The sequence below is a fragment of the Aphis gossypii genome, chromosome 2 (assembly GCF_020184175.1).
Source record: "Aphis gossypii isolate Hap1 chromosome 2, ASM2018417v2, whole genome shotgun sequence".
NCBI classification, from domain to species: Eukaryota; Metazoa; Arthropoda; class Insecta; order Hemiptera; family Aphididae; genus Aphis; species Aphis gossypii.
In genome coordinates, this window is record NC_065531.1 from 35,317,649 (window position 1) to 35,343,756 (window position 26,108).

The 26,108-nt window shown below is 26.1% G+C and overlaps 4 protein-coding genes across 4 annotated transcripts in view; 3 read left to right on the forward strand and 1 right to left on the reverse strand.

Annotated features, from left to right (window-relative positions):
* Nucleotides 1-12,098, forward strand: part of LOC114127462 (calcium/calmodulin-dependent protein kinase type II alpha chain) — a gene marked incomplete at its 5' end in the record, with an annotated part of 34,597 nt that extends 22,499 nt beyond the window's left edge. The window contains 5 exons of the mRNA XM_050201703.1: nt 1,245-1,406; nt 7,881-7,956; nt 8,808-8,902; nt 8,986-9,112; nt 10,321-12,098. Coding sequence (XP_050057660.1) covers nt 1,245-1,406; nt 7,881-7,956; nt 8,808-8,902; nt 8,986-9,112; nt 10,321-10,465 — 605 coding nt within the window. The remainder of the gene's footprint in view (nt 1-1,244; nt 1,407-7,880; nt 7,957-8,807; nt 8,903-8,985; nt 9,113-10,320) is intronic.
* Nucleotides 12,099-14,855: 2,757 nt separating this feature from the next.
* Nucleotides 14,856-19,530, reverse strand: LOC114126828 (SAP domain-containing ribonucleoprotein). The gene is made up of 8 exons (XM_027990859.2): nt 19,163-19,530; nt 18,383-18,482; nt 18,257-18,321; nt 18,069-18,182; nt 17,462-17,629; nt 17,308-17,400; nt 15,640-15,723; nt 14,856-15,304 (listed from the first exon to the last, which is right to left on the reverse strand). The coding sequence occupies exons 1-8, from the start codon at nt 19,211-19,213 to the stop codon at nt 15,146-15,148; spliced, it is 834 nt and encodes a 277-aa protein (XP_027846660.2). The 5' UTR covers nt 19,214-19,530; the 3' UTR covers nt 14,856-15,145.
* A 212-nt stretch (nt 19,531-19,742) lies between these two features.
* LOC114126820 (mitochondrial outer membrane protein SLC25A46-like) lies at nt 19,743-23,116 on the forward strand. Its single transcript, XM_027990846.2, has 6 exons — nt 19,743-20,097; nt 20,216-20,319; nt 21,012-21,190; nt 21,271-21,327; nt 21,578-21,723; nt 22,437-23,116. The coding sequence occupies exons 1-6, from the start codon at nt 19,947-19,949 to the stop codon at nt 23,054-23,056; spliced, it is 1,257 nt and encodes a 418-aa protein (XP_027846647.2). The 5' UTR covers nt 19,743-19,946; the 3' UTR covers nt 23,057-23,116.
* Nucleotides 23,117-24,934: 1,818 nt separating this feature from the next.
* On the forward strand, nt 24,935-25,756 carry LOC114126948 (DNA-directed RNA polymerase II subunit Rpb4-like). Its single transcript, XM_027991009.2, has 2 exons — nt 24,935-25,189; nt 25,257-25,756. Exons 1-2 carry the CDS (start codon nt 25,094-25,096, stop codon nt 25,575-25,577), a joined length of 417 nt encoding a protein of 138 aa, XP_027846810.1. The 5' UTR covers nt 24,935-25,093; the 3' UTR covers nt 25,578-25,756.
* Nucleotides 25,757-26,108: the final 352 nt, after the last annotated feature.

The window sequence follows — 26,108 nt, forward strand, 5'->3', positions numbered from 1 at the left end:
GTAAATATTTTTAGTATTTTTATGGATTTGATTATTACAATTAAGTTTTTATTTGGACAAATGCGACAAGTTTTCATATTTTATTAACCTGTAGGTAAGTTACAAAAAAAAATCCAAAAAAACAAAACAGTTGTAACTTTCACTAAATTTTAATAATTTTTCTTTTATAATTGACTTTAAAAAAAATTTAGAAATTATTTATTTTGAAAGTTTCTAAAATTAATTCCTAAAAAAATAATTTTTTGAATTTCGTGAAAAACAAATTTTTAAATTGTCATCAGATTAGAATTGTTCTATAGACAAAAAACCAAAACTCTTAAAAATTTGCATAATAAAAATTGATTTGTGCCTGGAAGATCTTTATGGTGTTGAAAAATTTTTGGGATAAACTCTATAAATATATATATATTATAAACACATGTCATGATATAATATGTATATATGTCATAACATAAATCTAAATTTAATTCAAAGATAACATAATATATATTATACTATTGTTTGCTAATACCGTTATAATAAGATCATTAAATAATTTTTAACTGTTTATTTTATTGTGTATGCATTGTTTTATCATTCATCAATATAAATATATAACAAAAATATATATAATTTGTTTACGTCTTGTTCGTCATAACATTGTTATTTTATATTTTTTTAAATTTTTATCTGAAGAATATTTACAGTCTATGCTATATGGATACATTTAATATTTATAATTAGATTCAGAAAAAAGAGAACGTCTAATATAGAACCCAAATATTTTTATCTTTACTAAGCTACAAGTCGTTCGAAGTGGATTTGAGTGATGTGGTGGTGATTTTCTGAAATGAGTTAGAAAAAAGTTATTGTGCTATTATTTATTGCATTCTTTCGAATCCTTCGTTTTAATACAATTTTTATAACGTTTATGACTTACCTATTATTTCAGTGTTGATATCAACACGAACTAGGAAGTCAGATATATGTGTGGTACTTGCAAAGTGAAAAGGTGATGGACGACTAGAACACTCGGATAGTATAAGCTTCCGGAGCTTAAGATTTTTTTTATAACCATAAATTCGAAACACATAAGACCTATATTGGCCTAAAAAAGGATTTTATTAAATATTTATATTATGCTTTATATACTAATGTCTTTTTTGTGCCCGCACTTCCAGAATCATTAATTGCTTCTGCCACAGCGTTTAAATCCCATTCAACTCACATGATAGTATTATATATTATAGCATATAACTGTTTAGGAAATATCAGCACGCCACCACCGTCGCCGGCGTTGTCGTCCTCTTCCGTCGGTAGCGTGCTGGGCTGCTTCAAGAGTTCCTCGTCTACGTCTTTCGGATCTAAGACAAATAATAAACTGTCGATAATCGTCACCGGAAATCCCCAAAATGTCTTGGCTCAAGGTTAGAAAAAAATCCGATGTCAGCTCGTTTAATTAAACGCGTGGTTTCTTTTCTGGTTGCATTTTATAACACACTAATAAATAACAAATAACCATGTGTCACTTAAATGCATTTGATTTAATTTACAAATATATATGTTTGTACTTTACTGACTTAATGATAGACTTTTTTTGATGTAATAACAACATGTCTTACTATGGTAATTAGCCTGTCGTAGTCAGGTATGAATTTTCGTAGTTCAGAAATTCCATGTGTCCGTAATATTTCGTTGCATTGGTATTGATCGAATAACGTGATTTCCTATAACCACACAACGCATGCTCATAAAAAACCATTTTTGGGTTCACTAAAGAGCTTTTAAAAATAAACATTGGCCACTTATGAGTAATGATGCATAAAAATATTGATATCGATATCAAACAAATTTTACCGATATTAATGTGACTAATTTATCAAAAATATATCGATATTTGATATAATTTCGTTATGGTATTTATCTTCTATATATATAGGTTTTGACAATTTCCAACACCTACTATAAAACCACTGATGGCACATGGTGAAAATCAGATAAAAAAAAAACTGAATTATTTTACTATCTTTCAGAAGTTTTCAAGCTTCGCCAGCACAACGGTACTTTTACTAAAAAAATTGAAGACTCGCTTACCTCAGCCTAACCATTTTATTTTACCTCTAAATCTTTTTCTCCAAGCGCAGTCAAACATTTTATTAATTCCTTTTCACTTAAAAATCATCCAGCATAGATCTCATTACTACTGAAGTAGGTCATTAACTCTAAAAAATTACATTAATTCACTTATCTCACCTAATTTAATATATATATATCTGTATGTATATATCTTCATATTTTCATATTTTTCTATTCAATGGAAAATATAATTTATAATTTTAATTTCTAATACTGATAAATCTTTTGATACTTCATCCTCTTACCACCCAATAAACTTACTAACATTTTTTGCAAAACTATCTGAAAAAATAATCTTAAAACACACATCCGAAATCATTAACGATAAACAAATCATTCATTCCACAACTCAATTTTGCTTCCAAAATAAACATAACAGTATCTATCAAATACGTCACTTAACTGATTCGGTGGCCCCTTGAAAAATAAATCATGTTGCTCTGCTAATCTACTTGACATCACCTAAGCTTTTGACAGAGTTTGGCACCTTGGTCTCCCTTGCAAGCTAAAAATCATTACATACTCTATTTATTTAAAAAAATTAAATATGTACAAAATCCAAACATTCCAATCGACTTCATTAAGAATGATAACTGATGCCGTACCATATGTTTCAAATCACACCTTATACTCAATCTTAAAAATTCATACCGTTTAAAAAATAGCCGAAATGTTTTACAAACTATTCTGTGCCCTTCTTACAACCACTCTCAGTGGGTCCCACTGATCCTTACTTTAAACTCCGAATCCATCACAGTAAGCCCATCTAGGAGGATAAAGCGAAACTAGTGCAGTGACTTGAAATAATACTAACCCTTTCTAGCCAGTAAGTCTGCTGCTCAGTGATTGTTTTATTATGTTAATCAAACCAATATAAATATTGAAAATTATCAAACATACTTATTATAAAATTAAAATTAAAATCCTACCCAGTATCCATTACATAATATAGGTAGTCTAACCAGTTTTAGATATACTGTTGCTGTTAGTTTCTGTATACTTGAAAACTCTCTGCTTTGTCGCTATATTGTGTGGTGTGTAAAAATAAAAAATTCTTCTTTTTTTTCAAATTAATTGGAAATAATAAATAATTAAAATTGAAAATAGAAAATTTTTATGCGAAACTACAAAATTAATAACTAACTAGGTATATATATTTTACTTTTTCACCAAATATTTATAGTAGCACTTTCAATGTATATATTATGATATGATTTTAACTATTTTTGAGTTATTTATAGACATTTGGAATTTTAAATTTGTTGACAATAAAAAAATTGTAATCTATTGAAAACTTTTACAATCTAATAAAAGGTTTCTTATAAATATTATTATAATGCACTATAATAGTGAGAAAAAATAAATATTATTAAAAATATTGTTACAAGTAATATTTTATTTAACAAATCGTCTTAGACCAGAATTGTCTTTCATGAGCAATGATTTATCATTTAATTCAAATTTAACACATACAGTACAGTGACTTACTCCTCAATGATAAGATACAAACGAAGTACTTACTGTAGAACAGCAACCCTACAGTAAACCTACTTTCCTTCTTTCTGTTTTATCTTTTATCACTGGGTTTAGTATTTTGAAGAATTTATTTGATTTAAGTGCATTGATTAGTGAAATAGTTTTTTTTTTACTTAATACTTACATATTATTTCATTTGATTCATGTATAAACCTATTTATAATATTATTCGGAACATAAGTATGTCACACATATTAACAATGGTGTAGGTATAAGTTATATTCTGGACTCAATAAAGCTTAATATTTCTAAATAATATTTTGTATTATACTAAAATATATATATGTATATGTAAGTAGTAGGAATATTGTACAATATTACAAATTGTACGTTGTACATATTTTAATTTCCTGATATTTTTAATAATTGGTATTAGCGACCTACTTTGCTAGTTAGGATGTTTGGAACTTCATGAAAACAATTCAATTTTATATACCTATTGCTTAGAAAATGTATCGTACTGAATTACATCTATATATTAATTTATACTTACCGTACATTACACGCGTACATGATGTTACAACAAGTCTACGAAAATTCTACAAAAGTCTACTAATCATGTAGGTATAGACATTTTGAACTTTGACCCGCATATAAAGGTCGTAACTGTAGTTATATAGTCGTTTTTATGTCGTTGAACTTATTGTTGTTTTCTGAGCGAGGTCTGTATAGTTATGTATATATTATATCGTTTTCTATGGTCATACTTAAGAAAAAACTACAAATGATAAAATAACGATAAATATAATGTATATTTACAAAGGTACAATAATATAATGGATAGATACGCGTGAACACAAATGACTTATAATATGGAATAGAATGTTAGTGTGTAGGTATATGTATGGTGGGTGATGGGTTAACATTATTACTATTTACTAATATACAACCCTTTCCACTGATAATGCATTTACCTATACGAATGTGTTTCAATCAAAATTTCTGAGAGCGACATTTCCGTGCACTAGATAACATAACTAATAAAATATGATATTTTATATTATATAAGTATATTGTGTTCAGAAAAGACGTGTCAGTTTTTTATAAGTCGCTCAGCAATAGCGACATTTTGGCGCTAAAAACACGTGTAAAATAACGAAACAAAATCGTTTACACAGTTGTTTTAATTTTAAACATACACCGCGTCATACTCGAAATTTAAATATTATAATGCTATACTTACACTGTTTAATATTTTACCATTACATTACGCACATGATGTAAATTATATATCTCGTGTACCCCATATTTGATCATATATTCAATCAACGTTCTTTTTTTGCTCGTTATCGTTGTTCGCGGTATGAATTTCACGGTGTCGTCATCATGTTATAATATATTTTAGCATCATTTAAACGCCTAAAACTCGAAATATCATATTAACGTCATCATCATCGTCGTTTTCGTATGAGTGTTTTCCCAAATGCATAATTTTTCGCAAACAATCATATCGTCGTGCAGGTCACTACCGCCGCTGTAGCGTTTTCTATTCCGTTCTCAAATAAAGTACCCGTAATACACATAACATACCTACTTAAATATACGCTCCAGTCATCATCTTCTGCTGCGGTTATTGATACATCGTTTGTGATCACATTCCTGGTGAGTTGCGTACCTAAAATATACACGTAAATTTGTTTGCCATAATATCACCATTTTATGAGAAATTCTACAAATGTATTATTTAGATAACCTTAGGTGTATAATAAAATAATGATATACCTATGTATTTACATGCAGCTTATCATATAATACCATAGTTATACTGAAATAGTCGTATTTCCGCGTCACGTCTATAGCCCCACTCCCATATCCCATCCCTCGTCGCCCTCTCCATAGTATGGTGTTGTGCTTTTGCAGTAACTGTCCCGACGAACCCGCCGTAGAACGTCTGGAACCCGGTAACTCAATGGAATCGTTTGTTTCGGAAAACGTTTGTAAGTATTTGAAGAAAATAACCGTTTATACGTGTATATAGTACATAAATACCAATGTACCATAATTTTATTAAAAATAATATCAACTATATTATATTATAATGAGTACACCTATAGGTATTATGTGTGAGGTGATTTTGCTACGTATAATAATACAATAGGCATTTTCTCAGACTATCTTTCACAGTTTTTGTATGATTTTAAACAGCTAAGTAGGTAATAATCTTATAGGTAATACTATATTATTTCTATTAATATGTGTTGTGTGTAAGTCATTTATATTCATTATAACTTATAGAAATTGTGTGTAACTGTCATTTGGCCCATAATAATATTATTATGATTTCTTTTTTTACTCATACATCTATATTTTATCACTTTGTATAATATTATGTTATATTGTTAGTGAAATATGTTTTCATAACTCTTGGAAACCCTTTTTCGTTACTTGTTATCGACTTATTGTTAATTCTATAAAAAAATGAGCTGAAGTATTTTTGAATTTTATAGAGTTCAAATTTAAAAGTAATAATAACAAAAGAAAACTGAGAAAATAGTTGCGACTACGTATATGTATATATATATATAATTTCTCCTGTGTGTACGCTTAACATGCGTCCTACATCCATTTGCACACATTATCTAACGACTTATGTACATAACCAATGCATTCTATAAATAAGTAGTTTTTATTTGTAAATATTATCATTTAGTCATTAATTTACTAATCATTGTAGTGATTCGATTTGCTGTGGTAGATGGGCAGATTAAGTATAATATATTATAATTAGGGCTGGTAATTAAATACCCTACAAAAACTAAAAATGTCATGATAATGCGTCATCAACTTGGAATGATACACTTATAAAATACACTAAAAGACTACAATTACGGTATAAATATTAGGTAAATAAAAACCTTTAAGTTTAATATGCATTGTACATAGAATTAATAAATTATTTTAATCATTTAGTGTTATAATTTGGTGGTGAAATATTAATTTTATGACAATGAATTCTATTCATTTCTGATCAGTGACGATCACAAAAGTATTAATTACTCATGTTAAATTACTTTATGCTTCTATGTTGTTTCGTATCAAGATAATATATTAGTTGTGTGGAATTCAAATGCAAGATTAATTTTAATTGTGTTTAATACGTTGATTCGTTTATAGTAAAATATATAAAAATAAACCTTTCGTTGGAATCTTAAAATAATATTTTTGAATTTTAAATTTGTATATATTATAAAATATCGTTAAAAACATAATCCAAAAAATACTATTATGTAAAATAAAAATTGATATTTAACAAGACAAAGACATAAAATAAATTTGTACTGAAATGAGCACCATACCGCTGTAGAAATAATTAATAAGTTCGTTGAAATCACAGCCCTAATTATAATAATCAATAAACTTTATTGGTGTATTATACTACGCTTAGATATCATCCTAATTATCACTCGAAGTCCGCTACAATAGAAGACCTTATAAAACAATGCATATACACGTAAAATAACCAAAATCCTCGTTATAGAAACATAGACCAAAGTATGATTAATATATCTATATATCATAACAATATTACTATACAATATATAATATACGTATAATTATATATAGGATGAAACACGCATTGATGTAATATAGTGCGTGTCTTCCTATTTTTCTTTTTTTCTATTTCTCATACCTATATCGGTTTTCGTTTTTTGCATTTCTTTTTTTTCTTTTTATGTTTTATTTTCACACATTTTCACTAAGACGTGAGGATTGTCTGTCCCAACAAGACATTCTCGCAGCACTCGACTAACTCTTGCGGTTCAGGTGAGTTCAAACAACTACAAATACAAATCTAGATAGTATTTTATATTCAATTTTCAAAATCACATTTTCCCACACGGTAATATTAAAATGTATATATTATTGTTATACTTATTATACCCGAGTTCTGTTGAAATCCCATTTTGATTATTACATAGTACCCATACATATATATATATATATTACAATACCTGTATATATTATGATTATTTCACATACTTTATTTTTTATTAATCCACTTGTACTGCGTTTAATGCTTTTGTATAATATACCTATAATCTACATACATTAAACTGATATTAAATAAAATATTTTATACACGACAGTGTTGAAATATCTTTTAAAATATGTAAAAGAATAAATAATAAAAATAATACCGCTGTCGGATTTACCGATACTAAACATTAACCAATGCAGTGTGTTATACGTAATCATAACAGCCTATAATCTTAACGGTCTTATTTCAGCACGCAAACAAGAAATCGTTAAAATCACAGAACAACTTATTGAATCAATCAACAATGCTGATTTCGAAGGATATACGTACGTATGATAATTATATTAAATAACAAATATGACATGTCGATTGTACGTTTACGCATATTATGTATACATCATTTTTTCATTATTATTCTATTTGCCAATAAACCGAAAGGTTAAAATTTTTTTCTTTCTTAAATAATTATTAGAAGATGTCAAAGTTAAATTTTAAGCAAAATAAAAATATTAGTTCTACAGTCATCTTTTTTTCTTATTGTTTGAAGTTCAAAAATAGTCCTATATACCAGTGTTACTCAACCTAGGGTTGTGATCATCTTAACTAGGGGTCACGTAGGTCAAAAATAATAAAACTATAATTTACAAAATAAACATTTTTATTTAATAAAAAAAAATACTTATACCCGTAACAAATTTAAATCAGGTACTACACATGGTATTTATAAATAGTATAATTTTTTGGTTAATTAATTAATCATAAATGATATGATATTTTTATTGTTTAAATTTTTACTTAATATACATAGGGTGGTCGCAAAGTAATTTACCATATTTTATACCTATTTTGAGGGTCACCACACTAAAAAGGTTGAGAAACACTACAGCTATATACGTTGATTGGTATTTAATTTGTAGATTTTTAAAGATATTTAAATATCTAATGAGTAATGTGAACAACTGTGATTCTATTTTTTATATACTATGCACCTGGTTATAGAAATAATTTCGAAACGATATATTTTTATAGCAGTAGTAAAATCCAATAAAAACGTGATAATATTATTGATTATATATTATTAATTGTGTAATATATTTATTATTTATTATTTTTTAATATTACATAACTGTTATGTGCACAAATAATATATTATGTGCGTTGTTTGTATATTATTTAGGAAAATTTGCGATCCGCACATGACAGCATTTGAACCAGAAGCACTTGGAAATCTATTAGAGGGCATGGAATTTCATAAGTTTTACTTCGATCATGGTATAGTTATGATTTATTTTTTATTTTTTTTTTATTGAAATTAAGATTCTTCACAAGCACATAGTTCACTAGGTTGTGTATAGAATCCGTTTTGACAGTTTTAGGTAAAAATCGAGGCATTAATACTACAGTGTTGAACCCTACTGTGCATTTACTTGGTGACGATGCAGCTTGCATTGCATATATTATACTCGTACAATACATCGACAAGTAAGTTATATATTTAATACGGTCATATATCTCAATTCCAATTTTTAACACTGAAAATTCTCTAATGTCATTTTATAATAATATAATATAAGAGTTAAATTTATTATACTTTTTGTATAATAAAACGTAATAATTATTAACATTTTAATAATACACATTATAATATAATATTTTATTATAGTTATATTTGCCTGCATGTAGTTCTTCGGATAATTGTATTGAAATAAAATGCATTTCCCGGCTAAACTTAATATTATCAATAATTTAAAGACAATTTTAAATATTTGAATGTTTTGAAGAGTTCATAACTCGTTGCAATTATAAAAAAAAAAATTCCATTGCTATAGTGGGGGTTATGGGAGGAAACAAAAAAATAAAATAGACAATGCGTTTTAAATCTTAAATCATTTTAGATGGTAGTTTTTTTTCGATAGTAAAATATATAATTTTTTATTAACTTTAAAACTATCTAGTATGATAAATATTATAACATACCCATTTTTAACAAAATCAATATCAGTTATTTTGTTATAATTTATAGCTTTATAAGGTAATCATAGAGGCTTTAAATGAACCCCGTAAATGATAAAATCGTGGAAAATGTATGTATATTTTAATGATTAATTTTAAAATTTTAAATATATTGTAATAAATAATACACTTTAACCCAGGATCTTTCATGAATGCATAATAATACATAGCTCACGTATACACGGACAAGCGTTACACGGCGTATTGTATAGGCAATATAGGTACATCCCTGTGTTCAAGAACACCATGATTCAGTCTTAACACTCTTTGTTCATAATAACTAATATGGTTTTATTTTTTTTTTTTTTGTTTTAACTTGTACACGTCCTTGAAGTTTATGAAATACTGATTCAATTTTCTCGAGAAAAAAATACAGCCTAATTAGTCAAATCGTTTCAACAAAGTGCTTTAAAATTTTATAAATTAAATATGAAATGTATTGAATTAATACATAATGTACATCATACAATATTACACACATTTAATTTTCCATCGTAAATCCATTTTCTTTATTTTCTGCTAAAAATATTGACAACCAAGTGTATTATGAGGAGAGAGACAACACACAAAGCACTAGGGAGTTAAAATTCTGAATATGTCTTTGTACACACAACACACGCACACGCAGACAGATTGAAGACATAACGCATAACTGTTTTCGTGTTTTACCATTATAGACAAGGAGTTCCTAGATCACACCAGTATGAAGAGACCAGAGTATGGCACAGGCGTGACAATAAATGGCAAAACGTACATTCGCATCGGTCAGCATCGGTAGCATCCACCAGCAGTGCGTTTTCGCCGTCCGCCATCAGTAAATAACCGATCACCATCGATAATATATCGACGGTCATACAGAACAAACGAAGAGGCCCACTATAATAACAATGTTTTTGTTCCTTTTTATCTTTCTTTCTTTCTTTCCTTCTATCTTGTTTTTTTTTTTTTTTAATTTTGACTGATTTTAAAGTTGATAATATCGTTACATTATATATATTATCTACGGTTATATATGTGTGTGTATATAATAATATATATATATAGAAAAAGAGAGAGAGAAATCTTTATTTATATATATATATTATGGAACACAAATAATATATAAAATACTGCAGTATGATTTAAATTCTGTTAACAAACAAGTGAGCAACAGAGCTATATTTAAAGACATAAAGAAAATAGTTCAAAATGTATAGTTAAAACTATAAATACAATATTATAATGTAATAAAGTTACGTGTGAAATAAAAAACAAATTAAAACGCACTTATAATTATTATGAAAACTCAAATAATTTGCACATTATGTAAGATGTCAAGATTTAAGAAAAGAAATATTCAGTAATTTTGGCTTGGGCATGCCATATTTTTAAACTTATACCCATTTTTAGTAGTTATACCCATCTTTATATAATATATATAATATACATACAATAATCAATATTACTTGTAGTCAATTAAAAAATACCAATTATTAATTACATTTAATTGACTTTTTTTCAATAATTCGTAAAAATTATATAATATTAATACTTCGTACAAAACGCTAAACCAATAATATTATTACCTCTCTCTTAGGCCTATGGAAATATACATAAATCAGTTGTTTCTTATATCTTGTCATAATATTTATTGTTTCCATGTATCTATATATACATTTTTTTTATAACTGATATTTAAAAAGACTTGCGCATAATTGAAGTAATTTAGATTTATATATATATATTTTTTTTTTTTTTGATTCACTTTCAACAAAAACATATATTATTACAGTTGTATGTATAAATATATATATATATTTGTTTATATATATATATGTTCCTAATACATGATTACAATAATTGTTTTATTTAAATTATATTGTATAATTCGTAAAATGTTTTTTTTCGTATTAACTTTTCATACACAAAATATATAATTATTCAAACTACAACACATATCTATCATATTATTATCAAATTCATTGTTTGAAATACAACCAATTGGTTTATATATAATATATAGAACCTGCTTATACATTTTTGTTCTTTAAACTCGTGTTTATCTATTTAAAATTAAATTGCGATAATATCATACTTTTTTTTTAATGATATAAAATGCTTTTTATTGTTAAATAAAAAAAAATCAATTTAGAAAAGAATTCTAATACCTACTTATTATTCGTACGATATTTTATAGGCGTGTTGTACCCTATGTAAATTAAATTGTAAAATAATTTCTTTTCTTTTTAATTTTTAAAGTATCTTATATTATATATTGTTCTTTCACCTCACACTTGTATAATACTTAACCTATATAATTATTAAATTATTATTATTATTATTATTATTATTCTAGTCAAACAAAATTTTGTTTTATTTTTATCATTAGGCGTTTATATATGTTTTTGTATATTTATATATACATACATATATATATATATATATATAAAATATAATAAATTGAGTTCAAACAATACCTGTTCTCTCTTTAACAATGACTGTGATCGGTCAGTTACAATAAAAAATTTAATTAAAACGACATACGTATATACTATAATATGTATGCATTTTACTAAAAGTTAATCATTTTTCAATTTAAATAAATCATTTCTTGGTATTTTAATAGCATTTTTGAAAAAAAAATAACAAGTCTACATTATATAATATAATATAAAATATTATAAAAAGACTGGTGCTTATTGTGTTTACTATTATACATAATAATAAATATTATATGCTTTTTTTTTTAATAATACAATTTTCCTAGTAAAATACTATCAATTTTTTAGCAGGTAAATAATAATATTATACATTCAATAAAACATATTTACAAAAATGTTTATAATGTTTTTTAAAACACAACGATCACGTTCGCCGTTTACTACTGTATCATTATTATTAAACATTAACATTTATTATATTAATTTTAGCTCTGCAATTTTGTTATAATTATTATTATTATTGATTTTAAATTTTTATTGTAATTATCATTATTATTATTATTATCATTATTATTATTATTATTATTATTATTATTATAGCATTAATAAATAAAATAAATTATTTCAACTATAAATATTTATAAACTAGATATGTACAAAACTACAACGTTGTACGATGTGTACGCATATAACTACAAATGTGTTTATAAAATAGGAAATTAAATTGTCTTAACGACTTAACAAAGACCAGGTATAATAGTAATGTATACGTTCACTACTTGTTTAAGTTAAAAATTTGCTTTTCTTTCAAGTAACTTTCGAAAACATCGAAATTCTAGTGAAACAGCATGCCGTGTCTCTCTTTCTCATTGTTTGGTGTTTTATTATAACTATTTGGTTATATACGATTATAAACATTTGAATTTTGTACTTTAAGCTCGACTGACTGAGCACCGTGTTTCATGGAAAGATCTTAGATACCTAATAAAAATTATTTTATTTATAACACACAATACAAATAAAAAAAATAACTCTGACAATACGAATCAAATAAATGCTGTGACCCGGATGGTCACACAATTCATTACACATTGTTCAAGCTCGATGTATTTATACTTCCTCGTCGAGTGGAAATGATAGTTAGGTACTTTTTAAACACAAACAATACTGAAACATTTATCAATTTTATAAAATATATTTTAACTACATGTTGAGAAAAAAAAACCACCTGTTGGATATTATCTATACATGAAATGAAAATCTGTCAGAGATATTTATACAAAATATCAATATCAAATATGTAGGCACACATCTATATACAGAACTCAATCATTTTGTCAATACGCGGTAATAACAAATAAGAATACCTAACGACTTTCAGTGATTTTAGTCCGCTATCATAGATCTCGGCGTTTCAATACTGTACTCGTCTTTACTATTGTCATGCAAATACACCATCACTTCAAATGCTTAGAATAAGGGGTTAGAAGTGATATTATTTTCAATTTATAAACTATACAAAAATAATTTAAACAAGAACATTTGATAATTATTTTAAATAATTGTGTTGACTTTTGATCACACTTTGTATATGCTTTAATTTTTATATTACTAATAAAGTGAAGGCCAGAGTATAAAAAATAAGTATTAAAAAAGTAACTTTAAATCCTGATAAAACAAAAATGTAAGGAGCAATGCCGCAACTACATTACACGACGCTGATGTATAAATTTTAATTTGGGGTTTAAATATTTCTTCAAAAAAGTAGTTTTTTTTAAATGTTGAAGTTTACAGTTTTCTACTAAAAAAAAAGGCTCATGTACCCTCTTTGATAAAACAATACACGCTTCATTTTAAATTGTTAAAAAATATGTATATTATTTATTAGATCATAGAAATATTTTTAATTTCCACTAAAATTTCTTTTTCATGAGTGTTATTATAGTATCTTTCAAATAATTATCACATATTATATCCTCATAACAAAATAATATTAAAAGATAAATATTTTTGTTAAATAGTTTTGTTTCTTTTGAAGTTATTATAATGATGATTGATGAGTGTCCCATGTTAAATGGATCACTCGGTGCAACAATTTTATTCATTAAATACGATTAATTAAAACAATTAGATCGCAAACTTTATTTAGTCAACGACATATAAGATGATCCCTAACCGTCATGAATATCAAGCAGTTGTTTTGCGTCAGTGGTCATCTAAACGATAAAAATAATTGTCAGACTTTTAAGGAAAACCTTTAGTAGAAGACGATTTTAAGTAGAGACATTTTAGATAAGTGATTTTATTCAAGTCTTTAAAAATTATCGGCAATTGATATCAGCCAATAAAACTTTATATTACATTTCTTTTTATTTATATACAAACACTCGACTGCAGAGTAACTAGTTTAGTTTAAGAACCAATGGCTAACAGAACAACTATGGCATGCGGCTTAAGTAAGTTGAGACCAGTTTTTGTGTTGTGGACTATTTAATATTTAAATATTAATAAATCATATATAACGCTAAGTAGGTACCTATATTTTTGTGTCTCAGTCACATTTTCAGTTATCACTGGTTTCTATATATATTTCAAAAACTTTTAAATGCTTAGTTCCCAGGCATAAACACCAATAATTAAATGCCACTATATTCTATTCATGTTAAAGAGGAACCTTAGAAGAAACCAGTTATGGACCGACAACGATCAGGGTTCACTAGTTGATAAGATCTCTGCACATTAACTAATGTATCATCATAAATTACAAGAATATAAAATAACTATCATCCAAATCATTTATATATATTTTTTTTTATTTTTTACTAAAATTTGAGTATTTTAAACACACATAAAGAAATTTATTTTATTGTATAGTAAAACTAAATTAATTTAAATGTTTTCAGATTAATAAAGGAATGTACAAATTCCTTTAATTTATTTCGTAATAATAAATCCGGATACGCTACTAATAACAATTTTGATACAGATAAAAACTTAAAGGGAATTTGTTGATTATAATGGGAGTCAATATAAAAAAAAATTAATATACAGTCAGTTTGTAAATACATTACTAAAGTAAATATTAATACCGTTTTTTATATGGGAAACTTCTTTTACCGCCTCGAGAATTCCTCTGTTTTCCAACATCGCCATTAGTACGTTTTTTAATAGCTGTTAATACAGTTTTGTCAATTGAACCAAAGCGAAGCTCACGTGCTTTAAGTTTGTCTTCTTTTTCACTCTATATTAAAAAAAAAAAAAAACAACATTTAAAAAAGACTGAAATTCAATATGGTTTGTTACAAGTTTCTTTTAAATGAATATAATAATAGCAGATAAGTCATTGAGACTTACAATTAATATTGTAAGCCAAGTCTAATTGAGTGATTAAATTCTATACAACACATAATTTATACATGTAATTTAAACAACATCTAAAAATTATATAATCTTTCAAATTTTATAGGACAAAAATAGTGGAGATTACATTATCCCGACATTTTTATCACATACAATTTATAAAATCTGTATATCTAATTTTAATGAAAACTTAATAACAAATTACAATATACTTACATCGTGTAAAGTTTTTGAAACAGTTTCACCAAATCTCTCAGCTCTCATTTTTAATTTGTCGTTATCAGCATTGGCCACTGGTTTCTAATTTAAAATGGTAATTATAGATTATACTATACTTTAATATGACAATCATTTTATTAATACAGTAGAACCTTAATTATCCAAATTAATTGGGACCATACAGAGTCCGGATAATAGAATTTAAAAAAATAATATTATTTGTACGATGAATATAGAATATTATTACATATTATTATTATATTAAGAATACATATTATTAAAATATAGTATAGACTTATTTTATTGTACATATGTATTATTATTTGTTTTGACAAAAGTTAAGATAAGAAAACGTTCGGATACATGAATTGAAACTAAATAACATTTAGATAATAGAGAGTTAGTATAACGGAGGTTCGGATAATCGAGGTTCTACTGTATACATATAAACTATATATATAGTATATAAATTTAATTAAACAAACAAAAAATAAAAAAAAAAATTGAAATGTATTTTCTTTCACATATTTTAGTAAATAAACGTAGATTTTTGATACATTGACAATATGTTTCAGATTACCTACTTAAGGCACATATGAGTAAATATTAACAAATCTGAGGACATATAAGGGAAAAAAGTGAAACAAAGGGCATTCAATGAAAAAACAGTAACAAATATTAAAATTTTCCAAAACATAATTAATTATAATTACAACAGTGTTAATATCAATAGTTAACATGTAGTTGAATTAACATTGCAGAAAAACTTATGGACACATTAAAAATGTGCTTTTATGTGAGCTCCCATTAATCCGGAAGTCACGTGGTCTGATATATGTTGGATTACCAAGATTCTACTGTATTGTTAGAAATATAAGCTAATAGACTGCTAAGAATCATTTTTCATACACAATAATTTATCATTGAATTTAAACTCAAAACATCTATTACAATGACTAGTTAATAGTTACTCTCGAAACATATAGCAGAACAATTTCGTTGATTATTAATTTAAAGTTGCATTCTGAATTAGGCCTTTTAACTATTGTGAGTTATATTTTAATAGATACAAAAATGAAAGAAAATTATATACATAATATAAAATTGGAAAATACATTAATTTTTTTTTATACCGAGTAGGGCAGTGGGTTCTAAAAATTTTAAATGAAGTTTAAACTAGATATTAGAGACAAAGTAATGAAACAAATTCTATTTTATTCAGCATAAAAATTATATTTTATAGTTACTAACAAATAAAAATATCTTAACTAACTCTGTAGCATGTGCACATTGATGGCTGTAATTTTCGGTCTAATGTCTTCATTTAAGTTTAATAATGTGGCTTGTTGATAAACACTTTAGATTTCAAACAATCCACAAAAAAGTCAAATAACATTTAATTGGGAGAACGTGTACAACATTTTTATTAAACAACTTACAATGGATTTGGATTTAATAAACACATAATGGCAAAAATACATTGATTTACAGGCCCATGTACATAATTACTGATAAAGTAAAACTAAACATCATGAACTTTAAACTAGTAACAAATCAGTTCAACTTATTTACTGTAATGTATAAACCACTGCTCTACCCTATATTTTTTTGATTATTTATTTTTGAACTTAATAAATTTATAAACAATAGTGATTTTTTACATACTTGATCAGTTACAGCACCAAATTTAATGAGTCGGGCTAATTTTTTGTCCTCCGATACTTCACCTCCAAATTTCTTTGCTCTCATTTGTATTCTCTATAAGTAATTTGAATACTAAAATTCATTAATAAAAAAATAAACATATATCAATATTTACCTCAACTTGACTCATAGTTTCAACTTCATCTAATTTAATGATGCGGTCCTTAACATCTGATTCTTCATTATTTTCAATTTTTTTCTCTTCTTCTTGTGGTTTAATACCATCACCATTCAACACAGTTACAGAAGTACGCTTTAATGTTACCTTTTTAGGTTGTATTACCTTAAGATAATACAAATCAAAAGTTAATCAATTTTTGTTAATTAAAAGAGGTACTATTTTTATTTTGTTGTCGCATCTATTCCTTTGTAAAATTAACTCCTGAGACAGTAGCCTGGCTGGATTCTGTGGATGTTGACATTTTATCAAGCAAATATGATATTTTACTTAATTTAAACTCTTTAAATGTCTATTATTATTAGTTTTTCTGTTAAAATTGTTTACCTAATACTTAATATCAAGCTACAAAAATTAATTTAGTGTTATTGTTCATTGCATACAAATATATAAAAATATAAACCAATGAATAGACAGTAGTAACCAAAATAATATTAATATTCAAAATATCTCACCATAAGACTAATATATTTATTATTTTTTAAATTCATGATCCTGATAAATCGCTTTAAATTTTTTAAATAAACCATGATAAATAAAATACCTGTTTAACCTCTTTTTCTTCATGAATATTGCCATTTCCCACATTGTTTTCTTCTTTCTCAGCAATATCACCTAGAACTTTTGATTCATCAATATCGGAGTATCCCAAATCATCCTTAAAAAAAAATAAAATAAAATAAGTACATACGAGTATGTTTAACAATGAACAATTAGATTAACAATACTTACTTCTAAGGCGTCATCTTCATCTAGAATGTCGTGCTCATCCAGCACTGTGTCCTCGATATCTAAAACTGAATTTTCGTTGGTTTTCTAAACCTTCTATCTTGTATAAATTTTTTATGCCAAACAAACCTGAAGATTCTGAATGATTAACCATGCGATCGATGAGTTCTTGTTTGTTTCCAACAGTACTTAAGCCTCTTGCTTTCAATTCTTTCTTCAAATCGTTGACCTATAAATAATACATTTATTTAGTTTAATTATTAAACATAAAATAATAATTTATAATTATATACCTATTTACATACATAAGAACGACCATATACATTTTGAATGATATAATATTGTTAAATAAACTATTTAAAATATTTATTATTTATAAAATACCTATCTAATTTTATATATCAAATTAAAAAGATTGAGGCTAATTATTACATAAGCCAAATATCTATACAGTTGAAAGTATTACATTTGAATTTATTGAGTAGAGATTAATCAAGTTATAATAACAGGTAAATTAAGTGTATTAAATTGAGTACTTATAATACATGGTTACACTGATTAAATATAATTTGTTGGATCTATCTACAACTGTAGTAAATGAAATGATTAACATCTATCTATAATTAATGATAAATTATATTTAAATCACAATACCAAAAAAAAGGAGAAATTTCTGAGAGGAATGAATAGCGAAATTATAGCTTGCTACAGTTGATAGAACATCTAGAATCATAATTCCCCTAACAGCCATAACAATATAATACAAACAAATAAAAACAAGGAAAACAGAAAACAATTATACATTGTAGTTGATAACTCGCTTCACTAATAGAACAAATAATAATTATTAAATAGTCGTCAATCATTGATGACGAAAAACACGTTTCTTACAGCCACGGGCGCACTTACCTTCATTTTGCCGAGTTCTTCGAGCCTGTTGACGTTACTCGTATCTGACATAATCAATGAAAAAAAATACAGCAGCAATATCAAATCAAAAATAGAAAACTAACGGTACGAAAATGGAAATTTCAACTAGGGTCAGACAGTTGATGATATATTTTATTAGTTTATGCTAAACCGAAAAAAAGTTTCGAAACGTGTGTACTTCCTGGAGTACTTACGAAAAGGAATCTTATAAAATATACAATTTTTAATTAACTAATAAGAAATAACGTTAAGAATGTGTGTGTAGTAAATAACTAACGAATTAAATAGTTATGTACTATACTACTAAATACTTTATAATGTCCGCTCATCGGCCGTCGGTTGTTTATACTTTTTCTCTCTTTTTTCTTTCGATACCTTATCATTTTATGTTAAAAAGAACTCGACAGAGTGACCAACATCGATCACAATTTCACAAGTGATATTATATAATATGTGAATTTTGCCTGTTATCTCGGGCCGAACTGCATAGATAATAATATATTATATAGGTATACTATAATACAAGTCATAACTAAATATATACTATGGTCTATAATGGTCATTGATTTTTTAATGGTCAATGGGTTTGTGTTAAAGTTTTACTTTTTATCATTTTTAATTTTTATCATCTGTTAAAAAATAAATGAAAATTGAATTCGGAAATCGGAATAACCATCATATAGCTATTGTCATGGCTGTTTCATTTATTATGATTTGTTTGTAAAATGAAATAATTCAAGAAATTAACTTATTATTTTGGATCATGGCCGGTTTGGAATCATTCAATATGGACTTTCAAAGACACCGACCTTCGAGAAGTATATCAGAACACCACTCACAGCCAAATTTGGATGACACCGAAGTTATGAGACGACATCACCGTGAAACACTCATAGAAATGTCTAAGAACAAAGGTTGTTTCAAATTTATATCAAAATATATTCCATAATCAAACTTAACTGAAAAGTATCTGAGTAGATAGATACATTAAAATCGTTTTAAACAATATTATTTCTGGTATTTTTTATTTAGATATTCTAGTCAATGATACTGTGAATAAATGTATAAAACCAACATGTCTTATATTACAACACGTTGTGAGTTATCCATTTATTGTATTGCGAAGACAATGCCAGGTATGTTTCTTTTTATTTTAAACTTAAAAGACAATTCTAATTTTAATTCATTTATTATAATAGCATACCCTAGTTATATTTGTATATAAGGATTATAGGGCAAAAGAAAAATCTCAATTAAAATGTCCAACATATGAAATTAATATTAATTAATATATAATATTATAATAAATATATAATATTATAATTAATTAATATAATATATTAATATAAATTAATAATTCAATTTAATACCTTTCAAAATATTTTATTCAATGTATTTTGATAAAATCATCATCATTTATACTAACCTAAATTAATATGATTTTCTAATGAGTTATTAAAGTAAAGATACGGATCATTTTCCACATACAACCTCAATGTTATTTTTTTTTTTTTTTGTCATAACCAATCCCTAAATATTAAGTAGAAATGTTATGAATTACTTAAAATATTTTTTATACCTAATAAATTAAATATTAATATAATAGATATCTTAATCTAGCTTTTTACTTTAACAAACTTTTAATATACAATCTTCACAGCCCAAATCTATTCATGCATACTTTATTAAACTTATTATATAATATTCTAGTCTCATTTAATGATTTAATTATGTTTTTAATATAGTATTTTCAATTTGTGTAAGTTAAGTACCTATTTGTGATTAATAATTAATAGGTAGTTAATTATAAAACTATTATTCGTTTCAGTTACATTATGCATCAACTCGTTATCATATTGTTCCATTTACATTAATTCCAGTAGTGTATAGACTTGTCAAGAGTCAAGGAATTAGTGTTTTGTGGAAAGGATTTGGAACAGTTTTACTAATCAAAGGGATAACAATGGCAATTGAAGCATTATTGTCAGAACTTTTTGATTTACCAAAGTAAATTATATCAATTTATTATTGATTCCTATAAATTTATAATCTTTAATACTTATGTTTGATTGTATAATATTTTTCAGAGATACTGATTCTATAAATAATTCAAAAAGTTTTGGAAAACATATTTTATTAAAATGGTAATTATGACTTTATTATTATTAACTTATTACAAATCAGCAGTCTAATATACTAAAAATGTATAATAGTTGATGTATAAAAATTAAAAATGTATTCATTTGTTTATAAGTGTTTGTATTTTATTGATTTTTAGAGTACAAAATATAAATGCATAGATATTTAAGTTATTTTAAGTGCATAAACATCCAAGTCCTATTGGTTGTTAAAACGTAATTATGTTATAAAAAATTATGAAATATGTTTTTGCAGTGCAAGTTTGAGTATAATCACTCCATTTTATTCTGCATGTCTAGTAGAAACTGTTCAAAGTAATATTGCTAGTGAAAAAACTGCATTTTATGATGTCTTTAAAGAAGGTTTTATCAGACTTCTTCAATGGAACTGTCCACAAAAGGGTATGTTACTTAAATTAATCTATGAACTTTAAATACCAATAATATGTCAATATTATACAAAATATTAACAGTTTGATTACTAAAAGTAAAAATATAATATAACCGTAATGTATACTTATATTAAAATCATTTAAAATTAAAATACAGCATTTAGATATTATATAAAAAATATTTTGTTTTAAAATGTTCACTTATATAAAATATTTAAATATGTAACTTATAGAACTGCCGAATGAAAAATTTAGAACTTTTTATTACCAAAAAAGATTAAAAAACTAAAACATTTCTTGAATTAATCAAACTAGAATGAAACTTTCTGAATACATTTCTTTTGATTTTTACTCTATACTCTGTCCAGCGAGAGAACGCTCCGCAGACCGACCAAAATCGGTTTTTCTGCGCATTCCCATACATCACCCTGCCCTAGGGTAACTGGTTTCTATAGCAGGAAGGTGCAGGATGATGCGCAGAACTGGCGCGTTCTTTTGCTGGACAGACTATAGTTTATTTTTGATTTTCAATTAAAAACAAATTGCTGTTATAATTTTTTCAAATCTTCTCCTATTTATCTTTAAAATCTCAGTTAAATAATAATTACTTTAGAATATTATTCTTATGGAATTTCCTAAGCTATATTTAATAATAATTACATTTATAATTTAAATTATATAAACTAAAATAATGCATAATAAGTATATTTTTTGTCTTTATAGGTCGGATGTTACCAGTTTGGATTATAGTTGTGCCCACAGTAACATATGGAGTTTTAAGATACATAACTAATATATTAGTTAGTAAAAGTGTAAAACATGCATTAATCTTGTATGAGCTACGTATTTGCAAAACTGAAGTTGTATCAAAAGATTCTGATCGTCAATCTTCTATTGATGAACGACTGGAAGCAGTTTCTGATTTAACAGCTTCTGCAGTCAGTGATGCTGTTCTTTTTCCTCTGGAGTTAATAATGCATCGCCTTTATTTACAAGGCACAAGAACTATTATTGATAATCTAGATACTGGAACTTCTGTAATGCCAATTTTAACTGGTTATGAAGGACCATTAGACTGCTTGGCAACAACCGTTGCACAAGAAGGTCGATTAGGCTTGTTAAAGGGATTTGGAGCATTGTTGCTTCAAACATCATTAATAGTAGTATTGTATAAAGTAGTGAAAATAAGTCTTATAAAAGTAGTTGATGCTTATGCCTCGACATCATCTAATCAATCAACACAGGCTGTAATTAATAAGACGAATAATTCAATTAATACATTAGAGCAGTCTAACATACCAGATTTCAAACCTTTAATGCGATCGACCTCATTTATGATGTAAATTTTGTTTTTGATTATTTTTAATTTATATCCTACTTTAATAAATTTGTTATACATTTTAGCACTTTCTTAGTTATTTAAATTTTTTAATAATTTGTCCTATATAATTTAAGTGCAGTAAAACTTCGATAAGATGGAATCGCTTAAGACTGTACAATTTTTCCGTGTTAAAGGTGTTTCCATCTCGTCGGGATTCAAAAAAAAAAAATTAATAAATAACAAGAAAATGCATTTAAGTTTTTATCTTTAATCGTTTTACAAAATACAAATTACTTAAATTTAATAATAAAAATTATTTATTTGTATCAAGTATATAAATAGCAATTAGCAACATATATATTTAAAATCAGAAATTGTTTTTTGTTTTTTACTTTAAAATCTGTTGCGTTCTACACTCTTTGGCTCTTGAAGTCAAATTCAAAAATTCACTATTTAACAGTATTTGGGAGAAATTTTACAGTTTCCTTAAGGTAGTACATAGTTTTGTAGTCTTACAGATTTTCTGATTCTTCATTGTCAGTCTCTTCATCCTTTTCACCTTGATCCTTAACCATGGATATAGCCGAATCGTGAGTGCTGCATCTCTAGTTTGTCATCACTCATCAATGTGAAGAAATTCTTCTGGATCGACATCAATAGCATTGAAGATACCATCTTGAATATTTTAATGATACGCTGACATATCATTGTATTATAAAATTGTAAAAGAATATAATAAATAAACAGCTGTCTAGTTGTCACACGCAGATTGATTCCTTTAATTAATATAATTTTATTTACTTTCATAACTGATGAAAGGGACGAAGATTAAGTTTAGATACACACATTTCACATTTGTAACAATGGAGCACAAAGAGTGTGACTTACTCATGTGCCGTCATAGACATGGGGTGGCCGAAATAGGGGTACTCCAACCTAGGATTAAGCTAGTTTCTAAGAAACGCAAAAGCCTTTAATGAAGCCACCAGCAACTCTGGCCAGCTTGACCGTTTTGTCTCTCACCAATGTATGTACACCAGCCATATTGACGATTGACCACACCGAATCAACTTGGGTTTACTGAGGTTTTTCCCATCGAAATATATCAGTGTTGTATTTATTTGGATTTAAATGTTTGAACTGTTTAAAGGTTTTTAATTTATGTTACTATATAAAACTACGGCATTGCATTTAGACTATAGAGTAAAGAATATCCATAATACGAAAATAAAATTAACAGCAATTCTAGTTTGATTTTTCGTATTATATTTCCGTCTTGGCGGGAGTTTTCAGCCAATTTTTTTACGAAAACGTGTCCGTTTAGCGGGATGAATTCATGTTATATTTAAAACGAGACTAAAGAAATTTTCCGGCTTGAGGTTTTACTGCAAATTATAATATTCAAAAATATTTTTAATTTGTAATAACATCTAACTGGAGTAAAGATAAGCCTATTTTAAATTTTTAAACAGACTATATGCATTTATAGTTATTTTATAGATTGACCTAAACGTCCTAAATAATGCTCGACTAAGAATTAACTTTAAAACGGTAAATTGATAAGTAAGTTTAAATATCAACCTATAGACAACGCCGGGTGGAAGCTGAAATGAGACATTGAATAATTGTCTTTGTATTTGATTCATATTCATTAAATTAAAGATCGATCAATACTACAATTTCATAAAAAAAATCCCAATAGGACTAAAAGATGATATACTAGCTAGTAACAAAGAACAAACCTAGTAGACGATCATCTATAAATTCTGTGTAGCTAGTATGTACTATGTTCCCTGTTCCCGCTGTCGGAATACTCAATACTTGAAAGGATACAATATTTTTATATTGTAAAACATGTTGGTAACAACTACATTTGTATTATCTGTTATCTTCGGCATCTAATACAAATATAATATGATTAAAATTTAAAAAACTTTTAAGTTAAAAATTGAAACTAAAATAATAAATAGCAAAACATACAAATATTATATAGGTATGTTTTGATTTCTGTGTTTAAATAACCGCTGGATTTTTTATAACATCATTATCAATATTCACTATGGCACAACATACGAACACTGCTGTAGACGAAGACGCCGCGCTGTTGCAATTTCCAAAAGAATTCGAAAACGCTGAAACCTTACTTATTTCCGAAGTAAACCCATAAAACTTATAAACGTTACATTTAATAACTAAGTTTAATAATCTAATTTTGATTATAGGTTAATATGTTGTTAAAATTTCGCAAGAATCAAAATGAAAGTGCCGAAGAAGAACAAGAATTTTCGGAAGTGTTTAATAAAACACTGACGTATACAGAGCAGTGTTCCAAGTTCAAAAACAAAGAAACCATTGTAGCTGTGAGGAATTTACTTGCCAGCAAAAAATTGCACAAGTTTGAACTGGCATCAATTGGTAATTTATGTCCTCAACTCGCTGATGAAGCTAAATCACTTATTCCTAGTTTGGAAGATAGATTTGATGACGATGAATTACAACAAATTCTAGATGATATACAAGCTAAATTAAGTATTCAGTACTAATTAAATTGTACTAATCACTTTAAAAAAATTATGTTAATGTATTTATGCCAAACTTATAGTCTTTTATGTTTATAATTTTTTAAATAACTACTATGGTATTTAAAAATATTTATGTATTTTAATGTTTTATATTATAGCTATAATTAATTCTATAACTCAATAAAATGTCTGAAATATTATTTTTATTTCATTTATTTGTGTTGTAACTTATAATTATTATATAGTAATTAATTTTGAATTATAATGTGTTTAATGGAAACGTACAATAAACTATCATTTAATGATTGTTAAAATAAGCCATCTATCCAACCTATTATGAATAATCTACAAAATAGATATTAAATCACTTAGGAAAATTTAACTGCTAATAAGCTATTAATGAAATTTAGATTTAGAAATCATATTTTTTCAATTGTACATTTTGGTAATTAAAAGGTATAAAAAGGAGAACACTTTCCCAAAGCCTCAAAATACATTATGTCAACAACAAATTCTTTTACTTCTATTGTATTTTATAATCAGCTATTGCTT